The sequence below is a fragment of the Euleptes europaea genome, chromosome 12, assembly GCF_029931775.1.
Source record: "Euleptes europaea isolate rEulEur1 chromosome 12, rEulEur1.hap1, whole genome shotgun sequence".
NCBI classification, from domain to species: Eukaryota; Metazoa; Chordata; class Lepidosauria; order Squamata; family Sphaerodactylidae; genus Euleptes; species Euleptes europaea.
The window spans coordinates 12,133,195-12,156,048 of NC_079323.1; the positions used below are offsets into that span (position 1 = coordinate 12,133,195).

Below are 22,854 nucleotides of genomic sequence, written 5' to 3' on the forward strand. Positions count from 1 at the left end.
ATCCCCAGTGTCTCCAGTTGGAAGAATCGGGTAATAGGTGACGTGAAAGGCCACAACCGCTGCCAATCAGAATAGACAGTACTGACCTCAATAGGACAAAGGTCTGACTCAGGATAAGGCAGATTTCTTATTTAAAAATAAGCAAAACAAAGGGATTTGGGTGCCATGTTAAGCACTGAAATCTCTTATCCACCTCTCTTTTTCCCCCTCCAGGTGTGAAGAAGATATTAATGAATGTGAGAGAGAGGAGTGTGAAAATGGTGGCTCTTGCGTCAATGTCTTTGGCTCGTTTTTGTGTAACTGCACTCCTGGGTATGTGGGCCAGCACTGTGGGCTGAGGCCAGTGGTGGTCCCCAACATCCAGGCCGGACATTCTTACGTGGGCAAAGAAGAGCTGATCGGCATCGCTGTGGTCCTTTTCGTCATCTTTGTGCTGGTAGTCCTCTTCGTCGTGTTCCGCAAGAAAGTCTTCCGGAAGAACTATTCCCGTAACAATATCACCTTGGTCCAAGACCCGGCCACAGCCGCACTGCTTCACAAAAGCAACGGGATTCAGTTTAAAAACATGAGGAACAGCGGGGATGGTCGCAACATCTACCAAGAGGTGGGGCCCCCTCAGGTCCCCGTGAGGCCGATGGCCTACACCCCTTGCTTTCAAAGTGACTCCAGAAATAACCTGGACAAGATAGTGGACGGGCTCGGGGTGGAGCATCAGGAGATGACAACTTTCCATCCAGAGTCTCCCCGGATCCTGACCGCGAGGCGGGGGGTTGTGGTGTGCAGCGTGGCTCCCAACCTACCGGCTGTGTCTCCGTGCCGCTCGGATTGTGACTCCATCAGGAAGACCTGGGAAAACGGCACTGAAGGTGAGTACTGGCATGGGGGATACAGGGGATTCCTTTTCTTCCCTTCGTTGTTTCCTTCCACATTTTATATATTTTTGCAGGGCCATCTTAACAGCATTATAGGCCCTCAGGCAAAGCAGTGCACTGGGCCCCCAACCCACACAACACTCACAGGAATAAAAATGTAAATGGTCAATAAAATTAAAGATATGTTTATTGATACTTCCAACAAAATCAATGTTTAAACGTTTAAAAACAAGACTAATCAACACAAAACACTCAAAACATTATGTTTGATTTCTCCTCAAAGGGTTATTCATCTGGAAAAAATAATGTAAGTCTGCTTGCGACAAGGCCTAAATATTTAAACATTCTGCTTCCATAACGAACAAGTCCTTTCTCACATTATAGTTCAGCATTTATTCTTAATCCAAACCCAAATTAACATTAATATTGTGCATTATCTTTAGTAAAACACATACTAAATATGCATTTTCCAATAACAAATATTTATAGTTTAGTATAGTATTTATTTATTCATTGACAGGAAGTCACAACATACATTGATTAGCATGGGGCCCCTATGCTCATGGGGCCCCCGCGCCACTGCCCATGTGTTAAAACGACCCTGAGTATTTGCCCCACATCACAATACCCATGAATACCACCACATTGGCCCTTCCATTACCCCCCATGGTTGATGAGTATTTGCCGCAGTAAACATGTAATGCCTGGAACTCTTACTTCGTTGTTTTCCATCATGATGATCACTTGCAAACACTTTGGGTCGCGTTACTCACTTGCATAATTGAAGCCGCTTGATTGACAGGTGTCTTGATGTGCAGATTTGGTAATTACTTCCCAGCTAAGTAAATTACCGTTCCAGCCAAGTGAAGTGAAAATGAGTGTGCACCTCGCATTTTACAGCTGAAATAGAGATCAGTCTACCCACCCTACCCAGTGTCGTTTCTCGTCTATATGCAGGCAAAGAAGTTGATGACGCTGAAGAAGTTACCTGTTTCTCAGGAAGTAATAAAGGCAGCAATTCTGAAGTTCAGTCGCTCAGCTCTTACCAGTCGGACTCCGGTGACGATAATGGTAAGAGCATCGTTATCGTATGATTTGCCACAACTGTAAATTTGGGCTTCATTTTCATCAGTCGTGCGGCTAGAGAACTATGCCAAAGGGGATGGATTCACTAGGAGAGTTCATGGAAGGTGTTGATGGAGCAGATCTTTCCCCACCTTTTCTCAAACAGCCTGCCATTTGTTCCGAAACTCTGAGGATCAGAAGAGCCTCGTAAGCAAAATGTTAACGTACCATAGGATAGGGCGCTGCATTGATGAGGGGAAATTACATCAGTGGAACAGTAAGATGTGGTTTTTTTCAGGTCCCCCCTCATTGCTGCAGCCCATTGTCCTGCAGCACATTTTGCTTGTGAGGCTCCCAATCGCAGAAACATAGAGCTGGAGGGGACCTCAAGTGTCACCTAGTCCAATCCCTTGCACAATGCAGGAAATTCACAACTATCTCCCCCCCCCACTCCACCTGCTCTATGCCCAGAGGAAGGCAAAAAACCTCTAGGATCCCTGGCCAATCTGGCCTGGAGGAAACTTCCTTCCTGACCCCAAAGTGGCGATCAGCATTACCCTGGGCATGTAAGAGTTTTAGGAGAAATGGTAGGATACCTTCAGAATGTAAGGCAGGGAACGATAAATTCCATCTAAGTAAATTGCTGTTCCAGCCATGCGAAGTGAAAGCGTGTATTCAATCTGGTGGATTCAGCCCTATGTCCTGCTCCACAGTGCAAGGTGGATATTCCTGGACAAGATGTTAGCAGGGTGAAGTTAAGTTATCATTGATGGCTGAATACTTAGTTGAAAGGAATCAAGAACTTGAAAGACATTTGACACCAGTGGTTCCTAAGCCTTTTTGAATCGAAAAGAGCCCTTCGGCTTTGCGTATTCTGTATGGACCGCCACATTTTTCTTAACCAAATGGTCACCGTGCGGGAGGATGCTTGAAAGTCTTCCTAATTGAAAACTTCAAAAAAACGTTCTAAAGAAATCGATCTCTGGGGTTGCTTTGTGTTTGCTTCCTTTTAATGTTGGGTAGAATCATTTTTGTGTGTGAGATGGGATCCAAAAACAAAGGACTGTAAACGGGTATTGCAATTGAGGAAAATGTAGTTCTTCCCCGAAGAGGACAGGTTGCTTTGGCAAACAGTATCCCCAAGATGCAGAGGGGGGTAAGTTGCACAGGAGAATCTGGGGGAAAGAGGACACTGAACCCCTTCTTCACTGCCCTAGCCTTTCGTGCTAGTTCTTCCCCGAGACTATTTTTCTCCCAGTTAGGCTAGCTTCTGGTCACAAGCGGAAGCCAATGAAACTGGCCTGTGGGTGGAGCTAATGCAGTGATGTCACATGTTCTTTTCTTCCTGACCTCCATGTTACCAGGGATGGGCAGGGTAAGGAAGGGAACAAACCCATCTAAATCAACATCCCATTACATGTTGTTCAGGTCTCAGAACAGTTTAGATGTGACTTGGCTCCTCTCCAAGGCAGTGAATGTCAAACCTTTTGAAGAGCCAGCGTGGTGTAGTGGTTCAGAATGGTGGTTCGGAGCAGTGGACTCCTGGGGGAAACCCAGGAGATGCATGAATGCATCCTAGGGGTGCCAACCTCCAGGTACTAGCAGGAGATCTCCTGCTATTACAACTGATCTCTAGCTGATAGAGGTCAGTTCCCCTGGAGAAAATGGCCGCTATGGCAATTGGACTCTTTGGCATTGAAGTCCCTCCCCTCCCCAAACCCCGCCCTCCTCAGGCTCCATCCCAAAACTTCTCCCTGGTGGCAAAGAAGGACCTGGCAACCCTATCACCATAGCATGAACAGGTCCACAGAACACAGGCAAGCAAAAGGAAGGAACGTGGCAGCTCCGTCCCTGCTGCCGGGAGGCGAGAGGCCTAGGCCTCAGGAGTGTGAGCCGCCCAATCTACTTGCGAGAAAGTCAAAGACCACTTGTGGTAGTAGTTTGACAACTACTGATCTAAGGAATCGCTCAGAGCAATTATCTCTGAGACACTCTTTGTGTGACACTTTCTTCGGGACATGGAGTAGTCCGGAATGGGGATGATGTGTGTAAGGCTACTTTACCTCAAAATGGTCTCACTAGGAGACGTGGCAAAACAACGGATCAAGGGGCCACTCCTCTTCTGCAATGAAATGAAACCCAATTGTTAAACCAAAGCCATTTGATAATGGTTTTTTAATTATGACTGGTGAACCTGGTCATTTCCCCAAGGGCTTTATCCCATGGGCAGTAAATAATCAGTAAAAGGCTTCTCCCTGCAAAAAAAAAGAAAAGAAAAAAAGACTGAAGGCAAAAGACTTTCACACTATCTCAGATTCTTACGATTGCCGAAAAGATAATGATCCCTCCGAGTATAGCAGACTGCCTCTAGAGGCCTTTAAACGAGGATTAATTAGAGATTAGTGTCAGGTAGACAAGATACTGTCCTGGTTAATTGAATCTGCTGGACAATCCTGCCCGAATTTATGAGCTGATATTCATCATGGCATATGAGCTTTGTGAAAGTGCTGGCTTTGAATGTATCACCATTTGCTTTTCTGTTGCGGGAGAAAAAATTGTATGGGATTATCTGAAATTGAAATGTCTTTCAAGCTGCATAATTCATTGGGGCTGCCTTCCTTCCACCCGTTCCTTCCACCCGGCAAATCTGTCTCTGAGAATATAGTATTGGTAACCTTACAATGTTGTGTGCTATAAATACTAACATAAAGCTATCCTTCCCTTTATTTCTGCTTTCCTTTTTCCACAAGCTTCCATAGTGACTGTCATACAGCTTGTCAACAATGTAGTTGACACTATAGAAAACGAAGGTATTTAATCTTTTTCCATTATTTCTCGTCGCGTTGTCGTGTATTGTTTGCCCACGCACAAAAGACCGCAGCAGAATCTCATCGACTCGTGCTCGTTAGCCAAACCACGCCAAATGATTTACAACACAAGCAAGGTCATGAAAGAAAGGGAAAAAATATGGCGTCAAGTGCCTGAGCAAGGAATCAAAACACTTATTTTTATTATTTCAGTTGATGGCTAAGGGTCAATTCAGATAATTGGGCTCCCCCTACCCCCACTCCTGGTGCGCAGTGACTTTTGTAGTCATTCAATAGAGAGTAGGTGATCCAGAGGAAATATCATGTTTACCCAAAAGGAAGACAACTCTGAATGAAGATGACCACCCCCTGAAAATAGGTTATACCAGGGGTGTCAAACTCAACTGTTACAAGGGATGGATATAACATAAATGTCACTTGGTCAGGCCGGGCCATGCCTCGCCAGCCCAGATCGAGAGTGTGGGGCAGTGGGGTGGGGGGCTGCCTCGGCTGACTTGGATATGAGCTCTCAAGGGGCCAGATCCAGCCTGCGGGCCTTATGTTTGACATCCTTGGGTTATACACTAAAATATTTGTATTACCTTACATAATTCTAACTAGTATGTGGATTTAAGACAACCCCAAATTTTTCTGGATGACACTCCTGGGGGAAAACACCTAGAGTAAGTGTTCAGAGGAGGTTCCAACAAAAATGGATTCAGCAAGGCGCAATAGTGTCAACAACTAACTTGGCGGTGGAAAGTGCCCTCAAGTTGTTGCCTTCTTACGATGACCCCATAATGTTTTCAAGGCAAGAGACAAACTGAGGTGGTTTGCCCTGGCCTGCCTCTGCGTAGCAACCCTAGCCTAACTTACCCAATGCAAAATGACGCAGTGGTTAATAATTAATATACAGAGTAGGAGCTGATCTCAGATGTGTTATGGTTCACACACATAATCTTAGTAATGCAGTTTCTTAAAGAATCACCAGTAAAATGTGTCATGCCATAAGCTTTTGTGAACCAGAGTCCTCCTCGTTGTTTACTACATTTTTATCCTGCCCATCCAACCAAGGAGCTCACGTGTTGGTCTCTCCTCCTGCATTTCACCCTCACAACAACCCAGGCAGGTGAGTGAGGCTGAGAGAGACTGATCATCACTCCAAGACCAGTTCGCAAACTTTGTGATAGAGCGGGATTTGAACATGGGTCCCGCACATCCTAGCCCAACATGCTAACTACTACACCAAGGGTCCCCAATGTGGTGCCTCTGGGTGCCATGGCACCCGCCAACATGTTTCCTAGTGCCTGCCAAGAGTTTTCAGATGGTGGTTGGGGCCAGGTGGGGCTTTTGCCCATCAGGATTTCTGATTGGCCATTGAAGATTTGATTGGCTGTGAAGATTTTTAAAGACATTGCTTTGTGTGCAGCTGCCACCACAGCACAACAATCTTCACTGTGTGACTGACGGTAAGCTGCTACCACCATTTTGTGCCTGGCTCCACCTCTTGGGGCAGCCATTTTGTGGAAACCATTTTGTGTCAGAATGCCAAAGGTGCCCACAGGCTCAATAAGATTGGGGAACCCTGTACTACACCAAGAAGTTTATTGGTCAAGGATTACACCAATAACCGTTACAACAACGCTGTCAGGTAGATCAACAGGATTATCTCCCAACATGCAGATTGAGGGTGAGGTGGAGAGACGGTGGCTTACATAAGGCCACTTACAGTATATTCCTGTGCAGAGTTGCTCCAGTCTAACTATTTGCACTGCTTAGCCAGGTCCAACAGTGGCCACCACACAACTCACCCGAACAACTTGCTATATCACACAACTTTTGCAACTCGTCCAGACTTTTCATGGTGGCGGCTGCCAAGGAAACGAAGGAGGGAAAGCTGAGAGCCAGTGTGCTGTAGTGGTTAGAGTGTCAGATTAGGATCTGGTAGACAAGGTTCCAATCCCCACTCTGCCAGATCTGACGAAGGGAGCGTTGACTCGAAAGCTTACATCCCGAAAATCTCGTTGGTCTCTAAAGGTGCTAGTGGACTCGAATCTAGCCATTCTACTGCAGACCAACATGGCTACCATCTGAAATGTGCTTGACCACTTGAGTCCGGCCCTTCTGGGAAAGTTTTAAAGAGATTTTTGTTTGCAGTTGGGAATTCTGACGTCACATGAACCTTGCTTGTGTTGTTCTTGCTTCAAAAACCGACAAGGAAAGGAACTGGCTTCATTTTTGTGTGGTGGTCAAGCTTGGTGAGATTCTGCTGCGTCATGTAAAGATAAACGGGGCTTAGTTGTACATTCACACATTCAGTATAATAATACCACCCTGAGTGGGGCGTGAGCATGAAATTGAGCAAACCAGAAGAATTCCTGGTGTCTGATCCTTATCATTTGAGTCAGCTTGTTTTCATTTTTCATTTTTCGTTTTTGTTTTGGAATAGTCAGGGCCGGTTCAGACGGTGCTGCCTGTGCAGCGACCACTGGATACTGTAAAGAAGTATCTTCCTTCTGCTCATCACTTTGCTAGTTTAGTTTCCACTGAACATCTGTCACTGCCATGAGAACAGCTGCGTGCCAAGAGAGAGGGGTGCAGGATATTACCTCCATAAACCTAATCTGTGGTCTCCTGTACAGGGCTAAAGGGGGACTGAGATGAGGTGTAAGGGATCATTGCATAAATTCAACATTGCAAGTTTCAGGGTCCCACCAGTACAGTGGAACCATCCAGGAGGTTATTCTGGTGTAGACACTCAGGATGGTGCAGAGATAGTGAAGCAATTGCACTAAGTACATGTACGTGTCGTACAAATGACATATTACGAGAGAGATTCAGGGTGGTACTGAATATCATACATGCCCAGCTCGAACTCAGGCTAAAATCTCATGTTCCGTATGGCCCAGAGTGACTTCTGGAGCCAGTGTCCTGTGCTGACCTGTTCCAAATCTGCCCAAATATTTAGCAGTATTTAGTGCAGCCCTACTTAACGACTCGCTCAAAAAGACCAATATTCATTGCAAGGCGCTTGGTACCAAGCAGATCGCAAGGTGCTAGCTACTCTGCTAATTCACACCAGTTCACAACTTTGTGTGTCCTCAGAACTTTGCAGATGACCGTAGATATTTTGATATTTCCTCGGAAAGACATATCAAAGAGGAAGTCTTATTGAAAAAAATCAAACGGTACCGTCAATTTCGTCTTACCACTGGTCTTTACCATTAAAAATAAAACAAAAAGCTAGTTCCTAGTCCTCAAAATCTATAACCATACAGACCATATGTGTGTATGTAAAGTTCCGTCAAGCCACAGCCGACTTATGGCAACCCCATAGGGTTTTCAAGACGAGAGACTGACAGAGGTGGTTTGTCATTGCGTTCCTCTGCACAACAACCCTGGCATTCCTTGGAGGCTGCCCATCCAAATACTAGCCAGGGCTGACCCTGCTTAGCTTCTGCGATCTGACGAGATCAGGCTAGCCTGGGCCGTCCAGGTCAGGGCATACAGACCATACATCCCTAAAAATAAACTCAGAGAAACTTCTGGATCTGCTGTATATAAAAAAAAAAATTTCTGCTCGGTTTGCTGGCTTTTGTAATTGGCGTCTGTCCGGTGGCAGCAGCTTCATGGGCAGACATTAGCAGTCTGGCTTGGGCATGGATCTGGCACTTCCATGGATGGAAGGTTTTCTGCCTGCAGAGCGTGACTTTCTTTCCTCCATCTTCGTGCTGTAGCCCACCCACCCCCCAGTGCTGCTCCTGGTGGTTCTCTCTTCCCCTTCAGAGCAACATTTTAGGGGGCATTTTGGACCAAAGTGAAAGGAGAAAGACATGTTCCACGGGCAGAAGTCTGTCCACCCACAGACACAGTGTGCTGGTTCCAAGCCTACGCTTGGCTCTTTGGCTTAACAAGCCTCCCCTGTTGATTTCTCATCGGTGGAAAATGGTCAGCAAGAGCCAGCTTTTTCATCTTGGTCAGCAATTTGTCAGTTTTTTTTTAAAAAAAAATTGGTTGGTAAAGTTAGTATTCCTTTTTTTTTCGTGACTGTAATCTGCGGGGTTTTGGTTTTTGTTCCTGCATTTTGGGAGAAGCAGGACAACTTCCCAGTGAGATGACAGATTTTTTTTTCAGTTCAGTTTGAGGTACAACATTTTTTTTCTCGTAATCATAAGGATGAGCGCTGCAATCGACTGGTTTCATCTCAGCTACATCTGTCAGCAGTTCGTCCTGGTACGCCGGAGGAAACTAGTTCTGGTAGCCCCGCTGCACCTGAAGATTGCACAGGAACTATTCCACTTTACAGTTCCAGATATAGTTCAACGAGAGCACAATTTCTCTGGGCATTGAAAACTATTTCAGCTTTTGCTTTTGAGCTGTCTTGTGAACATGTTGGGGAAACTTTCAAGTTTATGTTTCCAAATGCAGTGCCCCCAGATTTTTCCTTCTCAAGGACAAAGGCACGGTATCTAACAACAGATCTGCTGGCCCCATACCTCAGAAAACAGTTGCCGAAGGATTTTAATGGTGCATATTATGCCTTGTGCTATGATGAAACCACCAGCGCAGCATCTTACAAAGAATTACAGGTAGTTATTAGATACTGGTCACTAACCAAAAACACGATTGTGACCAGGCACCTCCAGACTTTTTTATGGGATCGGCAACAGCTAAAGTTATTAACAGTAAACTTGATGAAGCTTTGGATTCGGCACAGCTTCCTCAGTCAAAACTGCTAATGCTAAGTAATGATGGGCCAAATGGCAACAAGACTGTGACTAAACTCATGGGTGAGAGACAGCCTCTGGTAGATATTGGCACTTGTAACATTCACATAGACCATAATGCATTCCATAGGGGCATGGAAGAACTAGGAGACGATGCATCAAATTTAATTTTCCTTCTTCATGGTTGTGTTTTTTTATGGGTGGCCATCACGATGGGAGAAGTTCACAAAAATTCAAAGAGATCTCGGTATCCCAAACCATCTTTTTTTGAAACATGAACACATGAAGCTGCCTTATACTGAATCAGACCCTCAGTCCATCAGAGTCAGTATTGTCTACTCAGACCGGCAGCGGCTCTCCAGGGTCTCAGGTCTTTCACATCACCTACCTGCCTAGTACCTTTAACTGGAGATGCCGGGGATTGAACCTGGGACCTTTGGCATGCCAAGCAGATGCTCTACCACTGAGCCACAGCCCCTCCCCAGCATGTTTCTTCCAGATGGTTATCACTAGAGAGTGCTGCCACGAGACTGATTGAACAGTGACCAGCACTTTGGAAGTACTTTAAGGACTTTGTTCCTAAGAGTAAAAGTGATTCGGTGAACTCTTCTACAAAGTATAGAAACATAATTAATCAGTGAAAGTAGAATCTGTGATGCACTGAAAAAAATGTTCTGAAAAGGATCAGGCACTCTTTTTAATGGGAGCAAAAAAAAACAAACCCATTTCATAGCAGGCTGCAAACACCTTTTATTTCAGTCATCTTTGGTCAAGCCTATCCTCAAAGATCTTCAATGTTTTGCTCCAGCGCAGTGAGTCAAAGAAAGAACCCACAATGATATAATGAAAGTAGCAGCAGCACTCCCAATGGACATGATTGCTGATGAATGGAAACTTCTTAGATTCAAAGATGAAACTGCCAGTGAAACTTGTCGCATAGATACATACTGGAATCAGTTCTTTGAAAAGACAAAACCATCTGGGGATCCAAAGTACCCACTGGTTACCAAGGTGGTGAAAGCATCATTATCATTGTTGCATGGTAGAAAGGGGTTTTTCAAAATCTGGACGCATTTTGACCGATGAAAGGGCCAGCATGTCAGAGAGAACTTTGAATGCACACCCGCTGGTCAAAGAAACTTTATATCATGTATATGAAAACAAGGTATATCATGTTGATATCACACAGGAGCTTGTACAGATGGAGAGAGCAGCTCGTGTTCATTACAAGCAATATTGTGATGAACAGCATACCATTAAAGAGTAGTAGCAAAAAGAAAAAAGAAAAGTAGCAAAAGAGAAATAGCAAAAAGAAAAAGAAATTAAAGAGAAGAAGGGAAAAATTAGCAGTTTTTCTTTCTTTCTTCGATCTATCGGATCTTTAGGGGGCTCGGATTGCTTCCCTCTGGCTGGCTCTGGTTCTACGGGGAGTCACTGAGCACCTATTGTATTAGATTTTGAATTAATATTTTAATAGGACTGAATTTGCGGGATTTTATTGTATGTACTATTGTTTTAATTGATGTAACCAGCTCTGAGCCCAGCCCTGGCCAGGGATGGAGGGCAGGCTAGAAGCCCAAATATAAATAAATTAATTAAAAAACTAAAAAGGCAGAGGAGTTAGAAAGGTTTAAGAAGATAGTGAAAAGGATAGTATACAAGAGGAGGAAGCAAAACTGGAAAAAGCAGAGACAAGAACCGAGCGAGAAGAGGATGACTGCTCGAATGTTGCTAAGTGATGCAACCAAATGCATAAAGGGGGCTGCTGATAAAAAGGACATAGTGGGATGCCGCACGGCACAGCTTATGCGAGAAGGAGTGGAGAAAGCAATGGAAGAAGAGGGCAAGAAAAAATGCATGCAGATGCAGCGCAGAAAACTGTTAAGAAACAGAAGCGTTCATGGATAACTTCTTTCTTCAGCAAAAAAACAAAGATAAAGTAGAAGTAAAGACAAGTCTTTGAGTCATTATGTTTTCTCATAATGATTATTTCATGTATGATTTTTAATGAGTTTTGCTGTTTTGTTATCTGCAGTACGCTATTATTTTTTTAAGGGCATCTTTTTCCCCTTAAAGTTTTTAGTGCAATAATGAAAACATTGTTCTATCTTCATTTTTTTTTAATTCAATAAAAAAGTGTGTGATGGCTGGCTATGGGGATGGTGGAAGCCAAATAATTTTTTTTTTAAAATGAAGTCCCAGTTTTACTTTTAAAATGCTAATTTATCGATAGGCTGAAATTAAATTGGTCAGTAATTTGTCAGTATTTGGTTATTTTTTTGGAGTGTTGTTCAGTAAAGTCAGTAATTTTGACCCTTTGACTAGTTTCCACCCCTGATTTCTGCACTGAAGCTTCTGTCATGGGGATAGGAGAAACACTGCCCATTCTTTTCCCATGATAACCTACTTTAATGATAATGCTTATTTAGCCCACGGGCCTTGAGCGACGTCACTCTAGACACAACAGAAATAAGAAATTTAAATAACCAACCAGTTACCAAATTTGAGATCCTTTTGATTTAATTACGTGACCCCCCCCCAAAAAAAAAAATTGGCCACAGCCATTGTGACTCCTAAATCCATGTCTGCCAAGAGTTTCTTAACCTTGTCTGACGTTAGCAACCCCTCACTATCATAAAAAAGAGGAGTAATCCACACGTCCCGAATACTGCAAAAGTTACCACATTCCAGAAAGCAATGCTTCAAAGTTTCTATCTGTCCAGATGTCTGCAAAGTCACAAAGTTTATCAGAATATGGTGCCCTTTGTGTTCAACCTTGCATTACTCAGGAAGGAATATTTTCCTGTATTGAGGAACAGTTTAAAAAACCTAAATATGGTAAAGGCATCATTCAGTAAGACAAACCCAAATATGAAGGGGGGAGCATACCCTACAGGCTCTCTTTGTGGTGCTAATAAAATCCAACATATACAGACATTTGTTCACCGCAGAGCACGCTGCTGAGCTTCCCAAACCCCATAATACTTTTGCCTTAGGCGTGGACTCGTCATGTTTCCTTTGGGTGGCCCCATTGACCACGTTTCTATTCTGTTCCGTTCAGGTTGTTATACCGTGCCCCTCACCGTGGTATCTGAGCGTACTTGGGCCCAGATTTGTTTGAACCGGCCCTGAGAATGGTAGATTTTTATTTTTTCTGTTTCAAAACTGAGCAAGAGAGAAAATAAACTGTTCTTTGCAGTTTAAAACAGAAATGTCTAGATGTTTGTGTTAGAACTGTGTGCGTGAGTCAGTTGTGCATGTTTGAAGTGAGAAAAAGTATATGTTCCTAACAATAGATGTAATGCAATTTTTGTCTATATTTGTCTTAGAAAATGTAGCTCCCCCCCCTCCCCGTTGATGTTAAAACTAAAGTGTTGCTTAATACTTTGACCCTGGTTTGTTTTAGAACCAGATACTACAGTGTAAGATATGTCTGCAGTTCCGGGAGGGTAGCCATGTTAGACCGTAATCCTAAGGACCTTTTCCTGGGAGTATGCCCCACTGAATAACATTGAACTTACTTCCAAGTAGCCCTGCTTAGGATTGCTCCTTTAGTCTACTGGAGCCAAATTAACAAAGAGACGGCTGGTCTAGGATTGTAATAAAATTGATTGTAATTAACGAAGAGTCACCAGACACCTTCAAGTAACCAGTTTATTGTGGCACAAGGTTTAATGGTTATGCCTCAGTGAACTCGTTTGGTTTTAAGTTGTCTCACGACTCTTGGTTACTTTCTACAATTTGTCTGTTTAACCCTGTACTGGTTTCAAACTTGAGAATTTCCAGTGTCGCTCTTTTTCACTTTATATTTGACAGTTACTGGTATCGATCAAGGACAGAGCTACAACAGAGGTGAATTTTCTGTCTGCCGCGACGAGTGGGAGAGGGTTGCCTTGGGGACCAGCTCGATTTTGTTTTGTTTTTAACATTTTACTAATCTGCTTTGTTTGGCCTCCACTTCGGGGATCAGTCCGTTCCCGGATTCTGCATGTTTAAGCATGTTACAGTGCATATTTTGATGGCCTTTGATGGAAAAAAAACATCATTTTTTTTAATTTCAGGAATCAGCTGTTTTTTTCTCATACCTGACATTATGTGCCTGTGTAATTACTTTTCTCCCCAGATCCAGGTTGGAGCACGGCAGTGACAGCATGCTAGCTGTTATTAATGTGTTTATTTATTTAACTGATGGATGGATTTCCACATCCTTCCACCTTACTTTAGGTTTTTAGCATTTTTTAATTTCTTGCTTCCTTTATTTTCTAATGGCATCTGCCAACGTGAAATATTTGTGTCGTGTCATGTTGTGTCGTATTGTGGTCATTGTTACATAAGACTGCTTCTACCAACTATGGCCAGAGCATGGTTGGCCAGTGTTTGGGGGTGGGAACAACACAGCATTGTGGTGCATGCTAATTATTTGCATATGCAGCTGAGATTGGCTGAGCCCTCACCCCACCCCCCAGGGATTTGCTTCCTAGCAGGTGCATGCCGTAGATTTCATTTCCGCTAAGAGTTCTGTTCTCCCTCCGGGTTCATTGTGTGTTTGCTTCCTTCCACAGCTTATCACTGGGACACCTCTGACTGGATGCCGAGCGCTCGCTTATCTGACATTGAGGAAGTGCCCAATTATGAGACAGCAGATGGCAGCTCGGTGCATCACGGGAGCACGAGAGAACTGGAAACAGATTATTACCTTGGTGGTTACGATATTGACAGTGACTACCCACCGCCACACGAGGAGGAGTTTTTAAACCAGGACCAGTTACCGCCTCCTCTCCCGGAGGACTACCCAGACCACTACGAAGCACTTCCCCCCTCGCAGCCAATCTCCATGGCCAGCACACTTAGCCCGGATTGTCGGCGACGGCCACAGTTCCACCCGAGCCAGTACCTCCCTCCGCATCAGTTTCCCAGTGAAATGGACAACGGCGGCTCTCAGACTGGGAATGAATTTAGTACTTTTGGTGTTGGCCCGGGACCAAGTACGGAAAACATTAATGCAACAAAGAAGCCCTTGTCCTTACACAATTCCCTGGACGCGTCCTCGTCTGATGTTTCGGTGGGCTGCGGCTTTGATGACTCGGAGGTCGCCATGAGCGACTACGAAAGCATCGAAGAGCTCTGTCTGGATCACCATCACATGCACATTCCCTTTGTGGAGACCCATCACCAGACTCAAGTGTGAAGGAACTGGTTTTGTTGATGTTGTTGTTATTGTTGTTTGGTCCCATTCATAGCATAACTGTTAAGAACAAATTTTTTTTGCTAAGAAAATAGATTTCTCTCAATATATATATATATATTGGGCCAGGCAGAAATATAACATAACCCATTTTTAACCCTGTCAAGAAATTGGTACTGTACATGCACGTACAAAGAGGCGAAAGGTCTTCCCAGAGAATGGTTCCCTGGTATCAAAATTCAAGTCCTTGGTGTGGTCATCTTCCTGTTTATTGCAAGGTGGAGAGGTTCCCCAGGAGGATAACATTCAGCACAGGACCAAGCTTTCGTTCTCCTCGTTTTGTCCAGTATTATATTATTAAAAGTGTTACGAGGCTAAAGCACTTGCAGTATTAAGATATGAATAGTCCCCATCCATATATTGCTGCATATGCTAAACTTCATCCATATAGTGAATGAAAGGAAACCCAGTTGGCAAAGCTGAGTAATTCTCTTTAAAAAAAATTCCCATCCAATTTCAAAGTTACTAGTCTATAAGCACATTCCTTTCTGTAACGCTCTAAAGCAGTGGTTCCCAAATTTTTTGGGCCACCACCCCCTTGGTTCCACAAACTCAACCCCAGCGCCCCCCACCCTATCCAACAACACAGTTGAAGGGGCCCACCTCTAGCACCCCCCTTGCCTCTTAGTGCCCCCTTAGGTAATCCCACTGCCCTCCAGGGGGTGGTACTGCTCACTTTGGGAACCACTGCTCTAGAGATAGCAAACGAATTACAACGACTTTGTTCAAAGGCTTTGACCGCACCTCCAGCTCCCAAAAATGAAAGGCCGGAGAGGTATAAGGGGACCTTATTAAACACGGGGGAAAGCCCGTGTCCGAATTCCCCACCTCTCACTGGTGTAGAAACTGCAATGGGACAATCGCCGCAGGCCCTCACTTGGATGGGTTAGGTCGTGGTACATTAGCACAGACCCCCCACCCCCACCCCCGCACATTGCTCTGCTGATCACAGGCTGAGTGGTAGATGAGTCAATGTAGATCTGCTGCCAAGCAGCTGTTTAATGGTAGCCAGTGCCCTGGTGTGATGAAATGGGGCAGGGGGAAAAGATGGCTCATGTTTTTCTTTCAGCTCTTATGAGTGAGCAGACATTACTAGGGAACAGGGCTCTCCTTTAGCTGGACAGAAGAGGGGATTTTGACAAAAATAGCCCCACGAAGGTATGCACAGCTGCATCCGTCAAAATCCCCCCTTCCTACACTGTGGCTGAAGGATATCTTTTCATCTTCTGCAATGACCACTGGAGGCTGGCACATGGAATTTCAGCACACGTTGTTTGCACTCTCTTCAGGGCTTCTGTTTATCTCCGCTGAGAAACTGATCCGACATCCCTGAATTGGTGTGTGTAAAAGTCAAAAATGTCCGAACACTTTTATTTAATTGGGGCTTGATTGGGGGGATATAGAATCTTTGGCTTTAGCAATGTTTTGCATTGATACCCATGTGCCATTTAAACACAACAGAAAATATTTGGGTGGGTGGGTATGTATTTATATACATGCATACATATACACACACATTGCTTTAAAGTACTGGTACAGTATTCATATTCTACCTATAAGCAAGCGAAGAGCCAGATTTAAGTCCAGCAGCGCCTTACAGACCAATATGATTTTCAGGGTATATGCTCTCAAAACCTAACCCTCCGTTCATCAGACAAAGGGAACTTTGATTCTTGAAAGCTTATATCCTGAAAATCTTATTATCTCTGAGGTGCTACTGGATTCAATCTAGAGTTCTACTGCAAACCAACATGGCTACCATCCTGAATCTACATATGAGCCGGGGGAGGGGGGGTCACATTCAGTAATACAGAGGGTTTATTTATAGAGAAACAGAGAGGGAGACATCTTTGCTTCCTGGGTAACACTCAGCCAGCCAGAAAGTGTTCTGAATAAGTAAATTATTACCCTTGGAGAGTACTCATGGATGAATAGATGACCTACCCGATTTCTCATGCCCTTGCATTATCCCGGTTCTCTGTCAACAAAACTTTAAATGAACGTTTCCAGCGCATACAATCCCTTGAGTGAGAGATTTCCTTGACTGCCAACCGTTTCTGGTTTCGTTGAGCTAATCAACAACCTGGTTTTTCAGCTGAGGAAGATATTGGTTGATCATTTGCTGACTCAACAAAGCAAAATGAATAAAAAATAAGAATAACAAAGCCCAGCAATGACCAGGTAACACTTTTAATAGCAAAGGGAGTCTGAAACCTGCATAATTCATTGGTAATTTATGGTTTACTGTCCCCATCCCCACCTCCAGCACGGAGAGTGGTTACAAAGGTTTGTGTGGATATTTTCAACGCTTCCCTGGCAAGTATTTAGGTTAGAATTCGGAGACATGTTAGAAACGAGTTTCACTCATACCGAATATACTGCTTGTATGAATATTTTGGAGCATACTGGCCCACCCATACCGCCTGTTCAACTCAGTGATGTAGTTTCTCTTTCCACACACATCCCCTTTGCGAATACAACAGGCATCTGTTTATAGCATGTCGGTGATTTGTGTACTTCTTCCATCCCTCAGCTGCCCCTCCCGTGCCCCTCTCAGTGTTTTCTGCAGGGGGATCAGAAAAAAATATATACTTGAATTTTGCATCTCCCAGTTGTGAAGGAAATGAAGGATAGGTTTACCTTCCAAAATTCTAAACAGTTCTTCCAAATGAGGTGAAGTTGGTGAACGTAGCACTGCATTTCTCAAAGAAGTGGACCCTGTGGAGAGAGGACTAGATGGTTTGTGGGTTAGCCCAATGGAAGGGCAAACCCTCCTTTTTCTTCTTTTCTTTTAGATAGGGACGTAGATGGGTAATGAGGTCTCGTGATTCCTTTAACCATTTGTCACAGCTTCTTCGCAGGTTCACAATATGCATCGGCTTTGCTTCCAGCAGATCCAGATAGAATTGCACATTTTAAAGTCCTGAGCCATGGTTCAACCCAACCAGCGAGCTCTAGATTTTGTCCCCCACAAATAATAATGACCTAATTCTTGCAGGCTTCCACTTGCAAAGAGGATCACTCATGCTTTCTTGGGCTTATTTTATTATTATTATTATTATTTCAAAGACACATCAGTGATGACACCCAGGGAAATAATTGGAAACTTGGGGATCCAAATGTGTAAGAAAGTGGCTAACCAATGCTATTTTGTACATTTTCTCTGTTTTCTATTTGTCTTCCACCTACCAGCCCCAAATGCTGCTTAAGCTAGGCCACCTAAACGTACGGGAGCTCTTCGAAGGAGGCACCTTGTATTTCTTCCTGCATACCCTATGCTGCCCCTCTTCTTCCTAAGACCTATGGCACCTTGGACCATCTTGCCAGATCTTGCCTACATTCTACCCTTTGTTTCGATGAGTCCCTCCTCCATTCTTGCCTATCACCAGTAGTGTCCTCCAAAGTTTTAATACCCAAACAATTGTCCAACTCCTCCAAGGGAGAGGATGGCTATACTAACCTCAAAAATAATTATGTCTAAATTATCATCCTTAATTGCTTCACTTTTCTGCATTTTTCTTTGAGGCCTACTTCTCATCAAAGTAGTAAAGCTGTATCTTGGATTCCCTTACTTCAGACTGCAGATGGGAGTTCCTCTATACAAAAATAACAAATCATTATCTTTATGTTCTACCCAAGCCTTTTCGTTGACATCATAGTTTTATTCATACCGGGATTTTTGTTTTGTGTGAAGGAGCAGTTCAGTCACATGGGTCCCCACATGCATTCTGGGTGAGGCCCAGGTGCACATATACCTCCTCGGTGAGAAATTACCATATTTTGGCCCCTCGCTTGGCATGAAAACTTGATCAACTAGTCTAAAAACACAGGCCATGATTTGAAAAGAGAGCAAGCATACAGGATTCAGCATAGTAATAAATGCACAGGTTGTGTTTCTTTCCATAGGCCTACGCACTTTTGTGCCTATGCACTTGTGTTCTGGGTTACAGCTACTGTTAGAAGGAAAAGAGCAATGCCGAGGTACTTTCTCAGAATAAGAATTAATGTCTACATCAAGTCTGTATTTGATTTTGTTGGATTTATTGACCTGAAGGTACACCCCAGTGAAGATTAAATTCCACTGAAATCAAGGGAATATGACTTCTCCCATGACTTGGCCATTCCATTATGTTCCATTATGCGGAACAAGGCGATGAACTGAGATGGTCGAATTCTGGACCATATCACTTCTGGCTGGAGATGGATGGGTTATGGAGGGTGAGTGTTCCCCCACATTAAAAAAAAAAAAAGCTCTCCACAGCTGGATAGACTGCACAGTAAACTACCCAATCCTTTTATCATGGTAGTTTACAATGTGGAAGACATTTGCTAATGTGAGGGAACATTCAAAAAGTCAACCTTTCCATGTGAAATGGAACAGTCCAGAGTGTTGGTTCCTCAGATTTCTACCTCTTCGTGTTCCTATGCGCTTGGATCCTACAGAAAATTCCCACTATCAGGAAGGAGGGTGCTTTTTTGCTAGCACTCCCAGCATCAGACCTTTGATTCCCCTCCATGCTGTTCCTGGGTGTCCTCTGTCTCCCCAGTATTTGGCAACCCCCCAAGAGAGTTTGGGGAGAAGGGAAAACCTTCTCAATGTTGTGCCAATTCACATCATCACTTCCAGCCCCCCAAAATAATGAATGAATGTTAGAATTTCACCATGGTGTGATGACATAACTTCAGGTTTTTCACCAGAAGTGACATCATATGTCAGCGCAACATCGAGGAGCACCCTTAATTCCCCCCACACCAGTCTGTTAAGCTGGGCATGAGGGAGGTAAGGCCAACCCACTCCACTAATGGAAATCCCCTTTGCCGGCAGGGATTTTCCGTGGGAGCCATCCAACTAATACAAAGGCTTTTTAACACTTTCATTGCTTTCTATGGAGCTTAGGCCTACTTCTCAGTAAGGTGAACGGCTACCTTCCAGAGGTCCACATTTCTGTCCTAAGCCAGGTGCCTACATTCATAATCCCACCAAGTTCTTTTTCCCGGTCTATTCTCAAAATTCTATTCTAGTCACTGTTAAACACAATTGAAACGAGAGGCTCAGGTGAGCATAAGTGTGCTGTATTGGGAGCCATGTCTTTCAATCATGGCGTCAGGAAGTTTTTGCCAACTACCTAAGACTGCGAAACTAGCCAGGGGTTGCTAAAGAGGAGTCTTCCAGAAACTGATTGGTGGGACATTCGTTGAATTGCTGAAAGAACTTTTTTTAAAAATGCTTTTTTCATGATAATGCACAATTGGTGGTGTTTGTTTTTGGCCTATTTGCATGCTTCATATGAAATCCCACATACCTTTAATGGAGCCCCCACTGTAAGGTCATCCATTGAAGACCCTTAATTTACACTTGAAATTTTCAAGGCTATGCATCAAACAGAAAGGCACTGAAATGTTTTACATGGGAGAAGGGAGAGTGTCATGCAAATACATTAATTTCATTGTGTACATTTTTTTTTTTTTTGAAAAGCAATAATTTACAAATTTACTACAAGGCCATAACCAGGCTTCGATAGTGTTTAGGATATGTTTGAACTGGAGGGTGGAAATTGGAATCCTCGGTAGTATAACTCAATCCTGTCCATGAAGACCTGGGGTGTACGTGAACAATTTTACAAGCCCATCTTAACTGCGTCGGGGAGGTTCATTTGGGAAATGTAAGAAGGTTCTCTGGACAGCACTGTATAAGAAGGATAGTCGTCTTGTAAATTTTACCTGTCTTAAGCAGGCTGGTTTGTAAAAGATGTACGTTTTTGGTGTTTAAAAGAGAAAACAAAATTTATAAAATAATGTATATAATAATTTTGAAATTACTGGGCTTTTGTAGATAATTCAATGCCAATCAGGTTGCTTTTAATTTCCTTGTCAGTGGTCATTTTGTGTATTCTGCAGAAAATAATCCATGTCAAGGTATTGGGGAAATCAGCAAATGGCGAATAGAGTTGAAAATGGTACTTTTTAATCGCTTCAGAGCGTACTGCTAATTTTTCCTTTGGATCGACTATTTTTAACCATTTGTTTTCTCTAAGGGACTGTTTCCTAATTACTTTGGTTTTCCAAATGAATGGCCTGTATCCTACCACGCCGCTAAGCCAAGTTTGAAGCCTTCCTCCTATAACAGAGCCGCCCTGAGCAGAGTTATACCCTTTTGTAGTCCGTTATAGCCAGTCGGGTTAGAAAGGTATAACTCTGCATAGGATCACTTCACTCTAAGGGACTCTTCTTCCATTGGAAGAGCCATTTAAATTGGCGAAGGCTCCTTATATTGGATGAAAGCTCCTTAGGCCGGAGGAACTTCTTCCAGCCTAAGGTAGGATACTACCCAATGTGTTTTTGCACAACTCCTATGGATTTATAACGTCATTTCAAGTAGACATTCAGGGGGTTCAGTCATTATTCCAACCACACAACAACAACCTTATGCAAAAAGGAGGGTTGTCACCTCAAATGGATCTGGTCCCTCGTCGGCAGAAGCATCAGTCTTTTATATTTGCTGTTGGCAGTATTGTCTTGTGTTATTTTGGTATAAAAATTGAAAACAAGCAAAAAAAAATATGTACAGGTTTGTAACTACCAAAATTTGCTAAGTTGATCGTTAAAACCAGTTTTTGAGTAAAAAAAAAATGTCGACTTTTTATTGACTTCTTCCATTGGGGTAATTCCTTGCTTTGTGGTATAGGGTTGTCACCGTAGCCTTTTGCTTTGTGCCACATTGACAGCTCAGGTCTTGGGAGGTGCCCACTGTGTGGGCCATTGTGAATCATCCTTTCTATTTGTCTCAAAAAGCCACTTTCAATTTTGCTAACTTCTTCATGGTCTCCTGCACATCACACTGATGTGTTTTGTGCCTGCAAAGAAGCCAGTCTCAGAAACTTCTAGAGCTACAAAAAGGTACAAAAATCCCTCCCCTCGCTCAGAGATTCCTCCCCCTACTGAATGCACATTGTGGTCATTTATGCATGGGAGTTTACCTGAGGTTCGTTGCTTGTTGGACCCACACCTTCCTGTTGGGAATCTATGTACCAGCAGTCTCCAAGCTCAAATCAAGTCCCCGCCCCTTTAAATGCTGCTTTGTAATTGGCTTACTTGTGCTTACTGTGAGAGAAAATTCCTCCCCAAACCCAATGGTCACATAAAAAAGCATTTTAAGAACGACATAAAAAATGGAGCAATCTGAGGGGCGGGGGAGAAACCCAAGCCTTGGTTTTAAAAAGATTTTATTCTGCTCAGAAAGAGTTCGCAGGAAGCAGGAAGTATTTCAATGCCTGCCTCTGGACATGCTGCTTTGTAATTGGCTGTGAGCGAAGCCAAGCTTGAGTGCGCCGCACTTTGCCTTATGCATGGGAATTTCACCTGGGCTTTGTCAAGGAAGATGGAAGAATCGTGTTAACAGGAATGGGAAGTCCCGGGATTTGTGAGGGCTGGCAGTGAGGTCATCTCTGATGGATGGAAAACTCATGCATAACTCCAAGGAACAACCGAGAAACGTGAGAGGAAGTACCCATGCATAAACGACCTAAGACTCTGTGCTGGGGGAGGGAATTTTCATGCTTTTTTGCAACTTGACGTTTTCGAGATCAGATTCTGCACAGGCTTCTTGAATTTGTGAGCTTTTCTTTTTAAAGCAAAAAACAAAATGTTCATACACTTGTATTATAGGTGTAAACTTCGGAGGTGGCAGGGCACAACCACCTCTCCTGAAATTTTCTTGCGGAAAATATACCCCCCCCCCAGCTAGCTGCCAGACAACACTAGATTATTCTGGTGCATGATTCCAAGGGTGGGGGTCTCCTGGGTGGCCTTTCCCCAGTTCGGGGAGAGGACTTCTGGGCTACAATGGCTAGAAACTTTGGCCATTAACACATGCCTAGAATGTCATTGGTTTGTCCCTCTCATGTCCCACACTTTTCTATCCCAAGATCAAAAAAATGAATGCATGAGAGGGACAAACAAAAAGTCAGGCAGCAGGGAGAAGAAGGTGCCGTCAACCCCGCAGCGAGCACACGCGCACCCCGCACACTCCAACCCCAGCAGGCAAGGGCTGGCTTACATCTTCCTCCTCACACTCTGCCTCGCCTGATACTAGAAGCGGGGCCAGGAGGTGTCAGCTTGCAATGGGCGTGAGCTCCCCC

The 22,854-nt window shown here is 43.9% G+C and overlaps 1 protein-coding gene across 3 annotated transcripts in view; it reads left to right on the top strand.

Annotated features, from left to right (window-relative positions):
- The window catches only part of FAT3 (FAT atypical cadherin 3), a 372,853-nt gene extending 357,984 nt beyond the window's left edge, over positions 1-14,869 (top strand). For 2 of the 3 annotated variants that reach the window (XM_056858070.1, XM_056858072.1), the window contains 5 exons: positions 214-866; positions 1,830-1,943; positions 4,688-4,747; positions 13,288-13,323; positions 14,034-14,869. In XM_056858070.1, coding sequence (XP_056714048.1) covers positions 214-866; positions 1,830-1,943; positions 4,688-4,747; positions 13,288-13,323; positions 14,034-14,659 — 1,489 coding nt within the window. In that variant the 3' untranslated portion in view covers positions 14,660-14,869. The remainder of the gene's footprint in view (positions 1-213; positions 867-1,829; positions 1,944-4,687; positions 4,748-13,287; positions 13,324-14,033) is intronic. The other variant, XM_056858071.1, reaches the window with a different exon arrangement.
- Positions 14,870-22,854: the final 7,985 nt, after the last annotated feature.